The following is a 20,014-nucleotide window of genomic DNA, read 5'->3' as shown; positions in this document are numbered from 1 at the left end:
TGCTTAAAATATGCTTGTAAGCTTTGATGTTTATTTTGTCCTTGTTTGAATGTTTCAAAGTTCTTCTCACCTTTTTGCATTCTTCACTTAACCATGCAATAACTAGAAAGAAATTTGTTTCAGCTTTCTTAATTTTTTGCCCTTTTCCACTCAATAACAGTAGTTTGATTAAGATTTGTTAAAATGACTCTAAAGGCCATGCAACGAAATTTTCCATCTTAAAAAGTTTCAAGCTCTAACTTGAATATATTATAATTTATTTTAGTGTAAAAGAATTTTTCCTTTTGTTGAAGATTACTTATTACATTAAGTTTTGCTGATTTGTTTCTTTTAGATTTGTGCTCTAACTTGAATATATTATATTTTTTTTTAGTGAAAAAGAATTTTGCCTTTCGTTGAAGATTGCTAACGAGAGTTTTACCATGTGTTTCTTTTAGATTTGTGATGAGAATTTAAATCCCAAAATTGCCTTGTGCTATTCTATACATTGTAGGTGTGCTCCATCTAAGCCCAACCATTTTAAGTCCATTACCCATTCATTAATAAAAAATACATCATCTCCAAATACTGAACTACAAAAACCCCCACCTAAAAACCACGATCTCACGACAAAACCCAATGACACTCTTTTCCACAGCCAGACTACTCTTCAGTTGCAACCGAAGCATATACTTTTTTCTACGGTCATCTGCATCAAAGCCGAACGCCAGGTGGTTTTGCAACACCAAGATTAGCCAAAAATCGGTTTACAGCTTCGGAGATGGGAGCCATGGGGCACTGGGTTTGCCTTATCCGGGAGATGCACACGTGCCCACACACGTAGAGGGTCTCCCGGGCCACGTCAGCAGCGTGACAGCTGGACACTACCATTCACTGGCCATTACCTGCGATGGAGAGGTGTGGGCGTGGGGTAGGAATGAAGAGGGCCAGCTTGGACGTGCCCTTGATTGCCCAAGGTGATTTTTGAATTAGACGGCTTCTTTCCAAAAATCATCTGAATGAGGATTTAGGAATATTTGTATTTGCAATTTTGAAGAATTTATAACGCAAGATTTAAGTTTAGTTTTCAGAGCTGTTATCAGTATTTTGATGATTGTAGCATTTGATAATTCAAAAAGAAGGGCACATACGAATGCGGTGTAGCATCGGGTTGCTCTAGTTCTGGCACCTACGCTGTTATGTTTGAATTATTTTTGAGGGATGGGGATAACATCCCTCAGCTTTAATCAGTACAAAAAGCTAAATTAGAGGGATTTAACCTCTTTCTTGATTTTTTTGAGAGAAATCAGTACAAAACAAATAGCAAGAATTGAACCTCGTTTCGTTCTATTTTGAGAGAAGCACTTCTAGCTATATTTCAGAAGCTTGCGACTGGGCAAAACTGGGGAGATCCATCTTTGACTGGGATTTGGGGGCTTGGTAAGCTTATAAAGTAGTTAAACTTGGCAAAAGTCATCTAAAATCTTAGCAAAATCCAGTCAAGTAAAGCGGTTTTCTTGTTTTGTACTCAATGTTGATTGGGATGGTTGACCTCATGGGAAATCCCAATTCTTCATATATGTGAGCATCACCTAGATGCAATGAGTCTAAGTGTTTTTTTATTGACATGAGAGACGAGTTCTTGTGAGTTTGATTGACCGTGGAATGTTTAAGTCTGAAACCCGCTTTTCCTCTAGCACATTTTTTTTTTCCTGTCCGAATGCTATTTCTATTTGCAAAAAAGAAAATCGTAACTTGGTTCTATAATTGGAAGGATTGTTGACATCATAAGTCTTTAGAAATCACAAGACTAGTTGTCCAGTCTAAAGGGAGGTGCAAGAGTTTGCTACCCCACTATAGTTACTCTTACCTGAATATCTATAAGGTCTTTTACTTTACCTGTTAAATTTTTGAATCAGATTGCATGAAATTCAGTATACAGAAACACAAACTAAATAGCACAACTTTATATCTCGAGAAAGCCCTCCACATGAGGGTGAGAAACCCAGCCACAAAAATAAATAAAAATCCTTTAATGAATTCGCAGATCTGGAGACAATGATCTCAAGCTTAATAAGAGTAGTATCTACTATGAGATTGTTAACTCTTAAAAAATTAGCAGAAGTATGTAACGATCACACAGATCAAGCAATACCCTTACTCAGCAATAACAGTATATGAGATTGTGATGTGAATATCAGGATTTAACTGTGTGAAATCCTGATATTCACATCACAATTTGACTTGCTGTGGAAATTATCTCCTACTTATCAGTATATGAGATCTCAAAAATATCTCACAAATGCAAAGTATGAAATGATATATGCTTCAGAATTGATCATACAATGATCATATTCACAAATATCTTAGACAGATAATACACATAATCAGCAATGATAAAGTCTGAAGCAGACTCAAAGGCAGCTGATCACCATTCTGATTTGCACCAATATTCACTTCAATATAATCACCATCCGACCGCTAACCAGGCTTGACCTTGCCGAGAAATATTATATCGAAAGTGTTAGTGGTTAATGCAACTACATGTTCTTCCATGTATTTCTCATGCCGTTAATCACCGTGGATCGCTACTTGGAGATTTATGTGCTCCAGTTTACTGCTTCAAACTGTGTGTGTTAAATTCCAAAGTTTATGATCCACTTGTCCAGTTTCACCATTCCCAGCCTTATTTAACTGGCTGATGTGTTGGTTGAACTCGAGTTTACTCCAGCACTTCCTTAATTGTAATCTTTACTTTTAAAGCTTTTGCTGCCATCAATAAACTGTAGAATGTTTTTTAATCTGTTGCTCGGTTGTTTTTTGTCAGTTGCTCTGTTCATACAGAGACATTGTTATTTTTTTCTTTCCTCTGATGTTCTGTGCAGCTCAAGCTGCAAATTTCACATGGTATCAGAGCTTAGTTGCGGGAAAGGAAAAATATAATTTCCTCTGTTGCAGGTATAGAAAATTAGAACTGAAAATGGAATCTCCAGCCTCTATTATTCTCACACCATACAACTACTTTGATTGGAAGCCTAAAATTTTACTTCAGCTCTGAAGTAAAGGTCTCTATTGAATAGTTAAGAATAAAGAGGTTGAGCCCAATTCGGCAGTAGAGAAATCTAAATACTTCAACCGTGTGGATGAAGCAATTGGTCTGTTATGCTTGTCCATATCTCAAGAACTGTTGTTCCATGTTGAGGCATGCACAACTCCAAGCGAAGTTTGGGATACCTTGGAGACCCTATTTGGAAAGCAAGACAAAATGCGGGGTCATATCCTTGAAAATGAACTCATCTCATTAGATCCAAGGAATTTTGGCAATATCCAAGATTACTTCACAAAGTTCAAAGCTTTGTTGCTTCAGCTGAAAGGATGTGGTATTGATAAGTCCAATGAAGAAAGTAAGTTAGTTCTTGCCATTCTATCAAAGTTGGGTCCAGAATATGCAGTATTTGTTTCTTCTTTCCACACAATCAGACTCAGGAGCAAATTGGAAGATGCCCACACTCAATGCCTTTATTGAGTCTCTAATACATGAGTAGGATAAGCTTATTAAGATGGGTACCTTGAAGAATTCCAAAGCTCATGCACTCATTGTGCATACAGCTGGGAAGAATAACTCTAAATCCAATCAGCAATCCAAAGGAAAATGAAAGAAGGATTCAGATCCAAGAAAGGAAGTTAATCTAAAACCTTCAGATGGGTCTACAGGTTCAAAAGAAAAGGACACAAAGGGCAAATCAAAGTGCACATATTGCAACCGCGGGTATCATCTAGAATCATCATGCATAAAGAAGACCATTGATCTTGTGGCGCAGACACTTCAACAGCATAATCTTGGTGGTTTTATTCCTGAGAGTGCCAAGAAGCAAAAAGAAAAAGCACCAGAAACCAAAGGCAATGCTCATGCCTTGATAGCTATTCATTCTTCCTCAGATGCATGGATCATAGATTCTGGAGCTTCACACCACATGGCAGCCACAAAAGATGCTCTTTCATCTTTGAAACCATATTCTGGTTCTCCTATTCTCATGGGAGATGGATCTCTTGTAGAAGCAACTGGAATTGGGAAGGTAGAGCTTGGAATTGGAAGTTTTGAGAATGTCTTGCATATCCCAAAACTTTCTGTAAATTTACTTTTTGTGTATCAAATGACACATACTGGAACTGGGAGGAGAGTTGAATTCACACCAAATTCACTCATGATCTATGACATGCAAGAGAACTCCAACATTGTTGTTGGTAAGGTGAATCATCAATCTCATTTGTACACTTTCTCTGATTTTGTTGCAAAATCAGATTCTACTTTACTTCCAACACATGCAAATGATGAAAGTAGAACTTGGCATGAAAGATTTGGACATCTAAATTTTAGATACATGCAACAACTTAGCAATGAAGGAATGGTAAAAGGCTTGCCAACCATGGAATTCTCTAATGGAGTTTGTGAAGGTTGTGCTCTTGGAAAACATCTAGAAGAAAAGTTTCCCAAGGGAATCTCATGGAGAGCCTCTTCTCCTCTAGAGCTTGTTCATAGTGATTTAATGGGTCCTTTTCCTAAGCCTTCCATGAGCAAAGCCAGATATGTCCTTACATTCATTGATGATTACTCGAGGTACACATGGGTATACTTTCTTAAATACAAGTCTGAAGTGTTTGAGAATCTCAAGCTTTTCAAAGCCCATGTAGAAAAACAATCTGGAAAATTGGTTAAGATCCTCCGCACAGATAATGGGAGGGAGTATGTCAACAATGATGTCCAAAATCTTTGTGATGAAGCAGGAATACAGCTGCAGAACACAGTTCCATATACTCAACAACAGAATGGGGTAGCTGAGTGGAAGAACCGATCTTTAAAAGAGATCGCTAGTTGCATGTTGCATGCTAGGTCACTTCCCTCAAAACTGTGGGCTGAAGCAATCAACTGTGCTTCATATATCCAAAATAGATCTTTTCAAAAATCTGTTAAAGAAAAAACTCCTTTTGAAGCATGGAGAGGTATCCAACCAACGGTCACTCATTTTCGTATTTTTGGATCTTGTGCATGGGCTCGCATTCCTATTGATAAAATGAAGGCTTTGGATCCTCAAAGCAAGAATTGTATCTTTGTTGGTTATCCAGATGGTGTAAAGCATAGTTTAAAAACTCGGTATCGGCAATATCTCGGCTGGCCCAAATATTTTGAAAAACTCGGAATCGGCAAAAACTCGGCGAAAAAATCGGCAATAAATCGGCACTTTTATCGAACATTTGAAAATATAATTTTTAAAAAAATACACCTTGATACACCAAATTTGAAGAACATATACGAGATTTCGCTATATAATAATCAAAGTTTAGAGTTAAATACATATCAACATGAATATAGCAAATTAATACTCATAGTTGTGACTCCTGATGTTAGCTAGTTATTATTTACATTTTAAATTTAAACAATAAATATATTTTAATTTTATATACAAATATTTATTATCTAAATATATTATCTATTAATGTTAATTTTTCAAATATGTGTAAATTTATGTGTTAGATAATATAAAGTATAAACAAATATTTAAGTCTATTGGTTAAAAACCCTTGTCAAATTTATTCTATAAATTTAGCTATACAAGGATAAGAGTTTTACTAAATGAATTTATAATAATTTAAACATAAATTTAATAAGAATTTAATTATAAATCTATAAATTTGTAAAACAAAATTTAAGAAGACTTTTCAATATTATCACAATTTATAAACTCATTACTAAACACCACAAATTAAAGTATAACTTTCATAATTAAAACTATATAAAAAATAAATCTAAATACCCTAATTTATAATGCCATAAAGATGAACTATAAAATATACACCATAGTATTTTTAAAATCAATGTCGTCAGGTGCAATCTTCGCAGCCTGCAGGTGCCATCGCAAGTGCCGACGAATTCAACAAGCCAACATCGTGATTTCTCGCGAGATTTTCTGCAAAACCATGACGCGCTATTTGGAAAAAATTGTCACCGATATTTTCAACGTTTTAATCGGTAGTTGGTTTGACCTGCGATATATCGCGATTATAGCAATATACCGCCCTTTTTTTGAACTATGGTGTAAAGGGTTATAGATTGCTAGATCTTTCTATAGAACAACTCTTCGTTGAAGGGAGTGTATATTTTGATGAAAGTCCCATGCTAGCATCTCAAATGCAACATACTACCACTTCTATGCTTCTTCCTCTCACAGATCTTGAGGATGATGAAGATACTACAAATCTGATTTTAGATTCATCTGAATTTGATGAACGTGAACGTGAACATGAACATGAACATGAACATGCATGTCTCAATTGGGATTCTAGTGATGATTTAGCATCTCCTATGAGAAGACAAAGAACATGGAGCTTGGCTGATATATATGATGCTCCTCATGCATTTTTAGCTATCAATTCTATTATTCCAATGCATGTTTATCTACTTCAAGCATTAGATCCTCAAACTCATGCTGAAGCTGTAGGGAATCCTCATTGGGATGTTGTTATGGATGAGGAGTACAATTCTCTTATTGAAAACCAAACTTGGGAGCTGGTTCCACTTCCATCCAATCGCAAGCTTGTCAGGTGCAAGTGGATCTATTGAACAAAGAAATCAGCAAATGGTCAAGTGAGTAGATACAAAGCAAGGTTGGTAGCCAAGCAAGTTCAAGGCATTGATTATGATGAGACTTTTTCTCTTGTGGCAAAAATGGATTCCATTCGATTGGCTCTAGCCATTGCAGCAGCAAAAAGTTGGGAGATTCATCACATGGATGTGAAAAATGCTTTTCTTCATGGTGATCTTGAGGAGGAGATCTACATGGAGCAGCCACAAGGGTATGTACATAATTCCTCACTAGTATGCAAGCTCAAGAAATCACTTTATGGCCTCAAACAAGCACCTCGTGCTTGGTATGCTAAAATGGATTCTTATCATCTGTCTCAAATTTTTATGAGATGTAAATCTGATCCAAATGTTTATATGTTGAGAACATCTGACTCTTTGTTGCTCATAGTACTCTATATAGATGATCTACTAATCATAAGTGATTCATGCTCACCGATTGTGGCAACCAAGGCAGCTTTGCATGATACCTTTGCTATGACAGACATGGGCCTTCTCAATTTCTTTCTTGGTCTTGAAATCAGTCAAAATGAATCAGGTGTCACAGTTGCTCAATCCAAGTATGCACGAGATCTCTTGGTTCGATTTCCCATGAGTGATTGTAAACCAATACTCACACCTTTTCTATCCGGGGTCAAGCTGGAAGATGGAAAAGATACACCATTGGCTGATTGTACACTCTATCGTCAGTGTGTGGGAAGTCTTCTTTATCTCACTCATTCTCATCTAGATCTATCATATGCAGTGGGCGTTGTTTCCAGATACATGCAGGAGCCTCGTGAACTACATTGGAAAGCTGCCAAGCGTATCCTTCGTTATGTTCAAGGAACTATTAGCTATGGAATTCGTTATTCAACTGGATGCACTTTGGATCTCATTGGCTACACTGACTCTGATTGGGTTGGTGATAGCATTGATCGCAAGTCCACTTCAGGCTATGTTCTCAATTTGGGTTCTGGTCCCATCTGTTGGTCAAGCAAAAAAAATCTTCCATTGCTCTCTCTTCCACGGATGCTGAATATAGAGGTGTGGTCAATGCTACCACACAGACTATTTGATTGCAAAATTTTCTCACTGAATTGGGTATCTCATTTCATCTACCGACCATCATTTGGTGTGACAATCAAAGTACATTGAAGATTTGCCAAAATACAATATAGCGACAATGGACAAAGCACATTGAGATCCATATGCACTTCATTCGAGATCTCATTCATGAAGGCATCATTGATTTACGGTATTGTCCTACTTCTTATTAGATTGTTGACATCTTCACGAAGTCATTCACTGAGCAGAAGTTTCAGCTTCTCCAAAAACTACTTGGGGTGAAAAACACTCTAATGTCGTAGTTCTCTTCTCTTGTAAGTATTCATTTTGAAGGGGGGTTTTCTTCCCACTGGGTTTTCCCTTTTTCCTCTGTCTCTTCTCAAGCTAGGTAGTTAGCATTAAGGGGGGGTATTAGTGGTTAATGCAACTACATGTTCTTCCATGTATTTCTCATGCTGTTAATCACTGTGGATCACTACTTGGAGATTTATGTGCTCCAGTTAACTGCTTCAAATTGTATGTGTTAAATTCCAAAGTTTATGATCCACGTGTCCAGTTTCTCCATTCCCAGCCTTAGTTAACTGGCTGATGTGTTGGTTGAACTTGAGTAAATAAAAGTGACCTTATCAACACTATCTTAACTAATAACTTTCACTAAAGAATGCTTCTACTTGATCTATAGTACATTAAATTAAATAACATTTACAAATCAATTATATCCTATTGACTAAGGCTATCTAACATTAAATTCCCTAAATCCAACTAACCATGTTAATCATATCAACTTACTAATTAAATTTCAATATAGCCAAAGAAAAGTTAATTTATATTAACTTCTAACTATCCCCAACTAACATATTTTAACTACAACAATACTAACCCACCCAATTGATTATAAATCTACTAAATATTCTACCTCTCTTAACACTACATACACGTCTACTTATCCACTAAATAACATTTCCAATCCTACCTTAACAACTATTCTAATCCCTTAATTGTAATCTTTACTTTGAAAGCTTTTTCTGCTGTCAATAAATTGTAGAATGTTTTTAATCTGCTGCTAGGTTGTTTTTCTTCAGTTGCTCTATTTTTTTTTAGTTGCTCTGTTCATACAGAGACATTGTTATTTTTTTCTTTCCTCTGATGTTCTGTGCAGCTAAAGCTGCAAATTTCACAGAAAGAATATTGTGATGTGGAGCCTAATCAGACTCAGAGGTTAATTTTCCCCACTTTATTTGGCACGGTTTCCCCCCAGATTTTACTACAGGGGTTAGATAGGGTCAAGAGGTAGAGCCCCTTCCAGGGTCTTGGGGTAGAGCCCCAGGTGCACTCCCTGTCGCAGTTCATAGTGGGGTTAAGGTGCAATGCTCCCGCACCACTGAAAGTTTGACTGACTTTATTATTGTATAAGGCATTGGCTGCTATTTTTCTATTGGACGACTTATTCTAGCCCTAATTTTGTAAACGCCAAAAAGTTTGTATAAAATGGCTTAGGGTTAGGGATTTCATAATGTATGATGAGATTGTAGCTTCTTGCGGCGATATTGAGCTGTAAAAGATTGCAGATTGTAATCGTTGGATAATAAGAATATTGTACTCGCTGTTTGGTGCTTGTAGCCCAGGGATTGGGTGAACCACATTAAATCTTTGTGTCTTGTGTTCTCTTTTGTGCGATTTATTGTTTTTCTGATATTGGTAATATTTGCATATAATTGTTATTTTTGTCTCGTTAATTCTATACCAAGGGACATCACATGATGGCACAATAAAAGCTTAATGGTAGAACCCATGCTATTTTGAATACTACCATCCATGTGGTCATCACCAATACTCATAATTTAATCCCACATACGAGCATAACATAGCTTCACCCAAAACGTCACTGTCAATATTCATCAAGACATTGTTCTATGCAAACCAACATGAATAGTATAGGCTTCTCCTTGTTGAATGCAAAGGGTCATTGCCATCACCCATCATGAATCGATGATAGTTACAAAGAAACAACAAATTGAATCCTCTAGTGATGACCTGTTCACCACAATCCGATAGTGGAAGCTCAAAAGATACAAGCGACAAATCCATATTTACTTGAAGCTTAGTGACACTTGTAATGACCTTCATTAAGGCTGGATGGTGAAAGTTACACCATGACATGAACTATTCAGAATATGAAGATCCATGTACATTGACTAACTATTAGAGGTCTTTAATAATCGATCATAGGAGTACAACAATAGACATAATGCAACCAGCTGAGACTGAATGAAATCAACACCATTATCAGAACAATCAAGTTGCTGCCAGGCATAGAATGAGGAAGCAATCTAGCATCATGAAATTGAAAAGGCTTGAAATCGGATTTAGTTTGTACAACCATCATAGGTAGGAATGATCTCTGCTGCAGCTACTAGAACATTAGCATTTCTAACACCTAATTTCTTGAGACCTCTCTCAATCTCATAAATAGTGAAAAGTTTAATTTTAGTGTTGTTAGAGGGGGATTGTCATTCTCCAAATTTTGCTCATAAAACTACCTTGCATAATCAAATCATTGAGAAGCTCTAATATCGTTTTATATAAGTGTTTTGCTTGGTTGAAGCTCTTTCCAAAATAATTTGGGGTTATTTTTCCCAAAAAAGATTAACTCTTCTCGTCTGTGATCATGAAATCAACTTTCTTCTTCTTAAATTATGCTTGTATGCATTGGTGTTTAGCTTGCCCTTGTTTGGACTCTTTCAAAGTTCTTTTCACCTCTTTGCATTCTTCATCAAGCCATGTATTAATTACAAAGACAAAGCAATTTGTTTTAGATTTCCTACTTTTTGCCCTTTTGCACTCAACAAATGGCACTTTGAATTAGAATATAACGGTTCGAGATAACCCTTTTGTGTCAAATGAATTCTGCCTTTTGCTGAAGATTTCTTATTACACTGAATTTCCATTCTACTTTGCTTCTTTTCGATCCATGAGATGCTTATATAAATAAGTTTGTGGTGAGAATTTTAACCCCAAAGTTGCTTACCAATTGAAACATCCTTTATGTTATCAGACAAACCATGTGATCGAACTGTATAATTCGCTACATTGTGTCATTGTATACATTGCAAGTAAGATTACTGGATTTGTCCATCTAGCCCAACCTCTTTAAAGTCCCTTCACTCATTCATTCAAGAATTGCATTATCTCCTATCTAACCCCTATTGTCTTTAAAAAAATGAACTATAAAAACCCCACAAATAAAAAAAAGACTCAAAACTGAATGACATTTTTTTCCAAAGTCAAACTTCTCTTGAGTACTAGCCAAAGCATATATTATTGCCTATGGTCATTTGCATCAAAGCCGAACATCAGGTGGTTTTTCAACATCAAGATAAGCTAATAATCAGACAACTTCGGAGATGAGAGCCATGGGGCACTTGGTTTGCCCTATCTGAGAGATGCACATGTACCCACCCATGTAGAGGGCCTCCTATGCCATGCGAGCAGTGTGGCAACTAGATGCTACCATTCTCTGGCTATTACTTGCGATGGAGAGGTGTAGGTGTGGGATAGGAATGAAGAGGGCCAGCTTGGACATACTCTTGATTGCCCAAGGTAATTTTTAAACTTGACGGTTTTCTTTGCAGGAGGATTTTAGGATTATTTGTATTTGCAATTTTGAAGAATTGAGAATGAAGGATTTAACTTTCGAGACCTCTTTTCACTATATTGATGTTTTTTTGCATTTGATAATCTAACAAGTAGGATACATATGAGTGCAGGGTAGCCTCAGGTTGCTCTAGTTTTGGCACCTGAGGCCTCATGTTTAGTATGGTAAAATAATGATTTTGTTATTGGACATATACATGATCTATATATACAAGTATACAAAAAAATGGTTCTATAATGAACAAGAGAGAAAAATAGAAACATTTTGAAGAAAGAAAGTGAAAGGTTCCATACTGAATAGAGAGAGAATATGGAAACATAGAAAAGTAACCATTAGAAATAGAAGTAAATCTACGGACGAGGGAGAAACAAAAATAGAGAAATTTATCTCTAATACCCTCCCTTAATGGTCAATCTAACTTAGCAGGGGAATCCGTTCTATATGTTTGTTGCCCCCACTTTTGTTCTTCCCATGATAAAACAAGTGAACTTTAGATATCAAGTCAAAAGTGGTATTCTTCTGTTTTTCTTATAGCGAGTCTAAGTCTAGTTTTCCTTAAGCTAGGAGATCTTTATTGGGTTTCCCTCATTTGCCGTTTCTTCTAATGAACCGGGTGGGTTATCCTAAATTGATGTCTCATAATGGGTAAGTTTAGTACCTAACCTGATAAAGATCATGTTCCACTCACTGACGACCTAATATAGATATTCAAGGATGATTTTCAAATTCCCATTCTTTATTTTGAAACTTCTACAAGAATTTTCAGTTTGCTTTCTCCTTGGTGGGTTTCGGCCCATGAAGGTGGATTTTCAATCAAATGTAGAAGATACAGCAAAAATGCTCGGGAATGCTCCATCTGCTTAAATAATGGTGAAAGAACCTAGTCAAAGGTGGTCTGACTTTCTTTGAAATCTGATCGATAGCTTTTATTTAATTCGCGTGTCTACATTGCAAAGTTGACAAGTCAAATGCCTCAGAGATTAAATTCAGATCGTCAGATGAAGACCATATCGATGGATGACATTTTGAGATGCAATTATAATGGTCCTTAGAGATGTATCTTTCCAGCCGTCGGATCTAAAAGATCAACGCTCACTACACGTTCGCAAGTGATTAAGGATAACCCACAGTCAACGTAGCGAAGCTGTGAAAAGTAACTAGAGCATTCAAATATTGAATAGTCACATAGTTGCTGGTGGTTAGAGCTAATCCAGAGTTAAGGCAGTGATGGAGTGAAATAATAGAATTAAACCTTTTCGCGTGATTGCAATATGAGAAAATGCTAAGGAATAAACTATAGCGACAGTGGGAAAGACAATAAAAGTTGAGGTGAACAGTTTTCGCAAGGTCGCCAGCTAAGAAGCATTCAAGACATTTTAAGTGGCGACCTAAAGAATATGATTACTGAATGCTTAAATTTCTTCATTCGCTTGGTCGCGCGGTTTAAGTGAATGAGAAGTATTATGTTAGTGACTGAGTGAAAGCAATTAAAGGTGAAGTGATCGCAAGATCGCAAGAGAAAGAAATGTTAAGCCTTAAATTGCAACGAAGATGCATGATGGTCAATTTAATAGTCATTGTTAGATTGCAGCCTGTTCTAGTCAAAAGAAAATTAAGGGTACGAAGTTGTGACAAAGAAAACAGAATGACACTTGTTCATATGAGCCCATCATATTCTACAGTCATCAAAATTTCCAGCTAATGAAATAGTGCCACTTGTCTACCACCATGTACATAGCTGGAAGATGGACTTGCATTGCAAATCAAACATTAAATTAAGTTTTTTTTAATTATAGCCGTTAGATCTTTAAGATCGACACCCATCACACGTTTGCATCTGGGTAAAGTTGACTTGAGGTCCTCAGTTGCGAAGTTGTGAAATGAAGATGTCAATTAAAGTGTGATCGCATGGTTGTGGGCAGTTAGAAAGTAACCCAAAGTTAATCGACGAAGCAACGAAAGTTAGTGGTCGCATCGTTGCATGGTTAAATTATAAGCATAAGTTTTGAGTTGCGACTCAGCTAAAGTGATGACTGTGAAACTTTAAAACAAATAGTCGCATGATTGTTGGTGGTTAAATGAAACCCAGAGTTAGCACAGCAAAGCAACAGAAGCCATTGATCGCATGGTCGCTAGTGGTCAAATGAAACCCAAAGTTAGCATGGCGAAACAATGAAAGCCATTAATCGCATGGTCGCAGGGGTTAAAGATAAATCATGAGTCAAAGTAGCGAAGCTGCGAAAAGACTAAAGGTCGCATCGTCGTTGGTAGTTTAAGTCAACCTTGGCTTAAGGTTGCGAACAAGTGAAAATCGATTGATTGCATCGTCGCATCGGAAGAAGACATCGAATGAATGATGGTTGCGAAGAAGCAAAAAGGGAAAAAGTAAAAAGATTTTTAATGTTTTAATCATGATCGTTGATAGAGGATTGACAGTAGAGATTTAAATCTGCAGTGACCGTTGGAATATGAAATACAATTTTTGGCGCGAAGATGATTGCTACAGATCAAAGAGGAATATGAATCATTTTTGAGGGTTTCTAACCATTTCTGCTTCCTTTCTTTGATGTATTGAATTGCAATCGATGACTGTTGGATTTCTGAGTGATTCAAGTGCTCTATTAATGCAATTGATGAATCTGTAACTAGCCAAGAGCCCAGAGAGGAGGCCTATAAATGTAATTTTCATAGTTAATGAAAAGGTCAACAAATTTTGGAGTGAAATACTCGTTGTTGCTGAGACAAGAATTGTAGTGTTTGATACCATTGATTAACTACTCCATGCATATGTTAGTTTGTGTATTTCTTTCAAGGTAGATTAGAAATTAGAAAACAAACGGAGTTTTGTATCTCTTTTCAATTTAACTAATAAGTAATTAGAGAATTGCTAAAGTTAAAAGAAATACTTTGATTGTAGTCTTGCATATTAGCATCATATCATATCATTCTGCATATAATTCATGCTACAAGTTTTCATAATTGCATGATCAATTACGTCGATTCATAAGATGTGTGAATTGCCGGAATTGATCTCATTTCAAGACCAACCCATTGCCTGAGTTATTCTTGCCTAGGTCTAACTTGGTTTACCTCTTTTGTTCTGTGGTCAAGAACACATCATAGTAGGATAAAAAATAAACAAATTCTTTGAAAATCATATATAAGGGAGCTGTACCTATAATTTAGAGGGAAATTAGTTATCAAGTAACATTTTCTCAACTGTTGTATTCAATTGTTCTTTACACACTTGGGCACTTTGGGGGTTATTATAAGAAAGAACAATCCGTTTACCAACAATGTTTTGCAATAATGGTCTATGGTACCCAAAACAAGCACCTCAAGGCGATGGTACTCGAAGATCGATTCTCTGCTTTTAGGTGTTGTAGTTCTTTTCGTTGAATCACTAATTGCCTTCGAAGAGAAGATTGGTGAGAGATGCCATGACACATTTTTAATGCAAGAACGTAAATATCTGAAAAGGTACAAACTTCAAAGTAGATTGAGGGAAGACCCAAAAAAAAGAAGTTACCCAGAAGAGCTTGAAAAACCAAGAAAGAAATTGAAATTAGATTTTAATCCGCGGGCTCAAAAATCAAGGCACAAAAAATGATGCACCTGAAAAAATGGAGACCAACCCAGATAAGATTTGCAAAACCTTTCCAAGAATTTGCAAAATGTTTTTCAAAACGACAAATAATCTGAGAGTTTTGCAAGAAACCCTAGCCACATTTGGAAAAACAAGAAAGTGTAGGTTTGAATGTAAAAATGGTGGAAAAACAAACATTGTTGGATGAAAATCAGAGACAAAACCCGAGACGCTGCCCTTGCAGAAGATGTGTAGAAAAAGATAGGTCAAAAATGCCTTAATAGGCCACAAAATTGCAGAAAAACAGGCTTACAAAAAAGGCAAATACAAGCCCAAAAATGCCAAAAAGCTAGTTGTTTTACAGAGGAAGTTGGTCATGTGGGTAGGGGAAAGACAGATAATGCACGTGTTACAAGAGAAAAGCTGTCCAGAGAAAAAAAATACATAAACCTTGGGCAACAATTTTTTTAACACACTTAGTCAAATGATGTTGAAAATTTGGAGTCTTAAATTTCATGAAGAAATTTAAGATTTCAAAACCTATTTCAAAAAATAATTTTGAAGATTTGAAAAATGAAATAATTAGTTTTTGAACAAAATAGCTCAAATACCATATTATGGTAAATTAAAGAATATGTTATTAAACAAAGATCATAAATGATCTATATATACAAGTATACACAAGAATGTTTCTATAATGAACAAAGAGAGAGAAATAGAAAGAGAAAGAGAAAGTTTCCATATTGAGTAGACAGAGAATATGGAAACATAGAAGAGGAGTGACCATAAAAAATAGAAGTAAATCTACAGAAGATAGAGAAACAAAAATAGAGAGATTTATCTCTAATAGTGTTTGAGTTATTTTGAGGAATGGGGGTAAGATCCCAGCTTTAATCAATATAATGTGCTAAAATAGAGGGGTTTAACCTCTTTCTTGATTTTTTGTCATAAATGTTTGGACCACAAACATATAACAAGAATGGAATTCCGTCTTGCTCTACTTTGAGAAGCACGTCCAAGAGTTCCAACAATAGTTTAGAAGCTTGTGGCTGGGAAAAATTGGGGAGATCCAGTTTGACTGGGATTTCTTGACTCGGTAAATTTTAAAAAATAATTAAACTCGGCAAAATTTTGTGAAATTCAATCAAGTGTTATAATGACAGTTCTCTTGTTTTCAACCCAATGTTGATTGGGACTGAACAAATTAGCAAATTTAAAAATTACTCAAAAGTTGCCAAAACTCGCAAAAAACAAAGCAAAACTTAGCTAGGTGAGTTAATGGTGTTTTGATGCTTTTCAATTTGGATTTGCAAGTACACAATGAGTTATAATAGTATGTGTCATGCTTTCAACAATGAATTGTTGGCACTTTGAAGTATCCGTTTAACTGTATTGTATGAAAACTTAGGTAAGCCTAAAACTAAACATGAAAACTCAAATATAATGATGTCAAGCAAAGGTGCATAAATATTTAGGATCACAATGCAATACATCAATTGTATAATGGAAGCATTTAAACAAAGCATGGGGATATTTTTAAAGACTAGATAATAATTGGAAGGATCAAGTTTACAGCAGACACCCTTTGATACATCGTACATGATAGGTTGACTTGATGGTCATGAAACATCTCATTTGATTCCATACATGATAAATTTGTTGCGGAGTCATGCCTAGATGGTCCAGGCTTGTCATGTTGCCAATCCAAGTCCTTAATTTGTGTGTTGGGGTCTCATCTAACCAAGATGTCACAACCACATGCGCTATACAATGTGTTGGTAAACAGTTTGTCCCTCACCTTGAATTGGCTTTACCTTGACTCCTTATGCCCAAGATTGTGAGAAACAAGCTATCTACAACAGATTGGATTAGTGCACTCCTATGTCACTAATCCTTGAATTGAAGGTTACAACTCCCCTATGTGAATATGATATTCAATGAATGATGTTTTTAGTTGATCAAAGGGTGACTATGGGTATGCTCTTAACCTGAGAGCAGAAGAGGCTAACTAGATTGCTCATAGACATAAGCAACCCAGGCGAGGCTTAGGGCTAACTACTAATACTACTCCTACTCCTAAATGCAAAATGCAACTAAGCTATGAGAATGCAGCCCAGGCAATGGAAATGAAGCAGATTTGCATGTGAAAGGTAACGTGGAATCTACCTATACTGCTAATCCTCTTTTGAAGTAGAATCCAGAGAGAATTTATTAACTTCATACACAAATGTCCTTCAGCTCCATAAGAAACTAACCTACATGCAAAACTATCTCGACTAGAGGAGACAATGCCCTTAACATCAGAAGTGTTGATCCTAAATGGAATCAAGACCAACAAGATCCTAGTTGTAGACATCATACACATCCTCTATTTCACACACCCTCTTGATTCTCCCTCAGTATCTGGAAATATAGGGGGAGAAGTTGCATGAAATTTGCCGATCCTTTATTGATTGAAATTAAATTACATATATAGGCCCCCTTCCTTGGGTTCTTGGCCATATACAGTCATTATTACATGGAAGACTAGTAGTCTTTAGTTACATTCAATTATTGCATTACCACAGCATTGGAATATCAACAGTTATCCATTACATATCCAAGGAGAAGACGAGATACAATAGAAAGGATAAGAATAGAGAAGGTCAACTGTTACATTATCATTGAGAAACATGCAGAAAACCCTAAGATTCTTCCTTCTAGCGTTGATGGATTCTTTTGCACATGTGTTCATTCTCTGTAAACGCTCCAATCAATGCTCCAGTTCACTCTGCAACCGAAAAGATTTGAACTTGTCGATGAAACATTGGCTCTGCCTTTGAAAACTTCTTTTGCCTTTGACTAACCCTTCACTTTAAATACGATTCATTGATCTTGCAATGAACGGTTGCGATAAGATCTTTTACCTTCGTGAAGACCTTTAAGTGCTTTTTCGAAACCTTAAGTTGGATTGTAGATTAAACTTCATCAATGGCTGGAGATTCAATGGCTGGAGATTCATCTGAAGTGTTGCCTTATGTTTTAATTGGGTCCACGTGGCCTTCCTTTATTTGCTCTCCATCTTAGTAGGGCCCGGATGAGCACCATTCTTTATAAAACACATCAACAGTTAATGCTTTCGTGCATCTTATCTTCACAAGATTATTGGGGCCATATGATTTGCACACCATTTAATTTTGGCCCAAAATGGATTTTGAGTGTGACAAGTGTCGTTATTCTGGGGACTTGCTCCAAAACTTTTTATCGTTCAACATTTAGGCCCGAAATTCATTTGGAGTCGTTGATCTAATCTCCATCTGACAGTTAGGGTCATCCAACCTATAACTTGCAATTGCTTAGTGCACCGCGGGACCCTCACCACGTGGAAGCTTATGATTGGGTTTTGACTATTCAACTTCAAAGACCATGTAAACATGAAAGTTAAATCACTGTTGTCGATTTGACTCTATCTGATGGTCCAAAATGAATCATCGAGCCCTTTGACCTTTCAACGCTCATCCTGCCACCTTAATCGTTGTTCTCCACCATTACTGAATATTTGAGCTCTTCCTCTATATCAAATTCAAATGCTATTCCTTCTAACTCGTTTCCATGATTTGCATCATATCCTCTGGCCTTGATCTTGATGTTCTTTGTTGCCTTTTGCTTTGAATATAAGTGTGATCTTCTTTTCAAAAGCATCCTGTCTTCACCATGGACACTTGATCAAACCATTAGGGTTTCAGAACAACTTCCCTCTTATCTAGGAAATGCATAGACTTACCCTCCCTTTCCTAATCACCTAATATGAACGAATCCATTAGATTGCTTTTGAATGCTCACCTAGGTGCACACAGAGGGATAGATGAGAGGAGAAGTTCCTTAAGGGCAATCTAGACCCAGACATGAGATCACATTGACTCAACCCTAATCTTAGAAGTTTGAAAAATATAGGGGAACTGAAATCATGGCAACACAATGCTATTGAAACTTTAGTAGACAATGTTTACAACAAACACATGATGGTCTTGGTATGTGGTATGCTTTTATATTGTACACACGCTAGCATAGGTTTGACCTCTTCGTTTGATTTCCTATGATTTATGATGAGATGTTTGAAAGCACAAGGGAATAGATCCTTTGCACTTTTTGCTCCCCAATGCTTGTTAGCACCTTAGGTCAATTAACTTCCTTATCTAGAGGTTTTGCAATTTATTTCACGATCATTAAAAATAAAAGTTTTCAAAGGGAGACCAGAAGTTTTGGAAAATCTAGACACGAGTAACTTGGACTTTTGGCTGAGACAAATTGTCTCGCTTGTTGCTTTTCTCTACATACCAATGTTACATTTTTCATAAATTAAAGTTGGCTGCAATCTTGTCTCTAAGTAAATCAAGGAGATCTTCTATCAGGAACCTTTTCCAAAATGCTAATTTTCCCAATGTAACTGCAATGATGAGACAGCCAAATGAATATCCCAATTTCATAGCCAACTTCCGCAAACACTTTTCTAACCTAAATGGATACAAAAGTCTAGCAATTTGACTAAGAGGGTAGAAGGAAAGCCTAATTCACTTGGTTGAAGCTAGGGAACAAACCAACTTGTTTCTCAGAAACAACAACCTCCTAAGATTAAATACACCTCATCTAGATTGACAATTTTTATTGTGAAAAATCCATCAAATGTATAGTTGCAGTTTTTTTCCTATATAGCCAAATTATATGTTGTATATTCAAATAGGAAAATACTATTAATTAGGGGAGATCCTATTTGGCATAAAATATCATTTTTTTTGTTTATTTTTGTTCCATGTTGGTGGTTCTGGCATGTTGTTACGGAGGTTTTTTTCTTAGGTACAACACATTTGGGCATCGCTATATATATGTGTATAGGTGCACTTTCAGTACACCATTTTAAAAACTTTTAAAGTTGCCTCCCATAAAGAATTTCCCTAAATTGTTCCCAGTATGCTTAACAAAGTTTCTATGAAGGATTGAATTATTTCTAGTCTAGATATGCAAATGTGGAAGCAAATAGAAGTCAAAGTTCATTTTTCCACCATGGAGAAGCACTTTTTGAATTTTCCGCAATGGAGTAGTCAACTTGGGATTTTCCACCAAAGGGAAA

At 36.3% G+C, this 20,014-nt stretch overlaps 1 protein-coding gene across 1 annotated transcript in view; it reads left to right on the top strand.

Annotated features, from left to right (window-relative positions):
- Positions 1-583: 583 nt before the first annotated feature.
- The window catches only part of RUG2 (Regulator of chromosome condensation (RCC1) family protein), a 64,031-nt gene continuing 44,600 nt past the window's right edge, over positions 584-20,014 (top strand). The window contains exon 1 of the mRNA XM_089790230.1: positions 584-956. Within this exon, the coding sequence (XP_089646356.1) occupies positions 619-956 (338 nt within the window). The 5' untranslated portion in view covers positions 584-618. The remainder of the gene's footprint in view (positions 957-20,014) is intronic.

Source organism: Cupressus sempervirens, chromosome 1, assembly GCF_028749045.1.
Source record: "Cupressus sempervirens isolate cs-2001-9-10 chromosome 1, ASM2874904v1, whole genome shotgun sequence".
Lineage (NCBI taxonomy): Eukaryota > Viridiplantae > Streptophyta > Pinopsida > Cupressales > Cupressaceae > Cupressus > Cupressus sempervirens.
The sequence above is the reverse complement of the archived record's forward strand: the minus strand, read 5'-3'. Positions and strand labels throughout refer to the sequence as shown.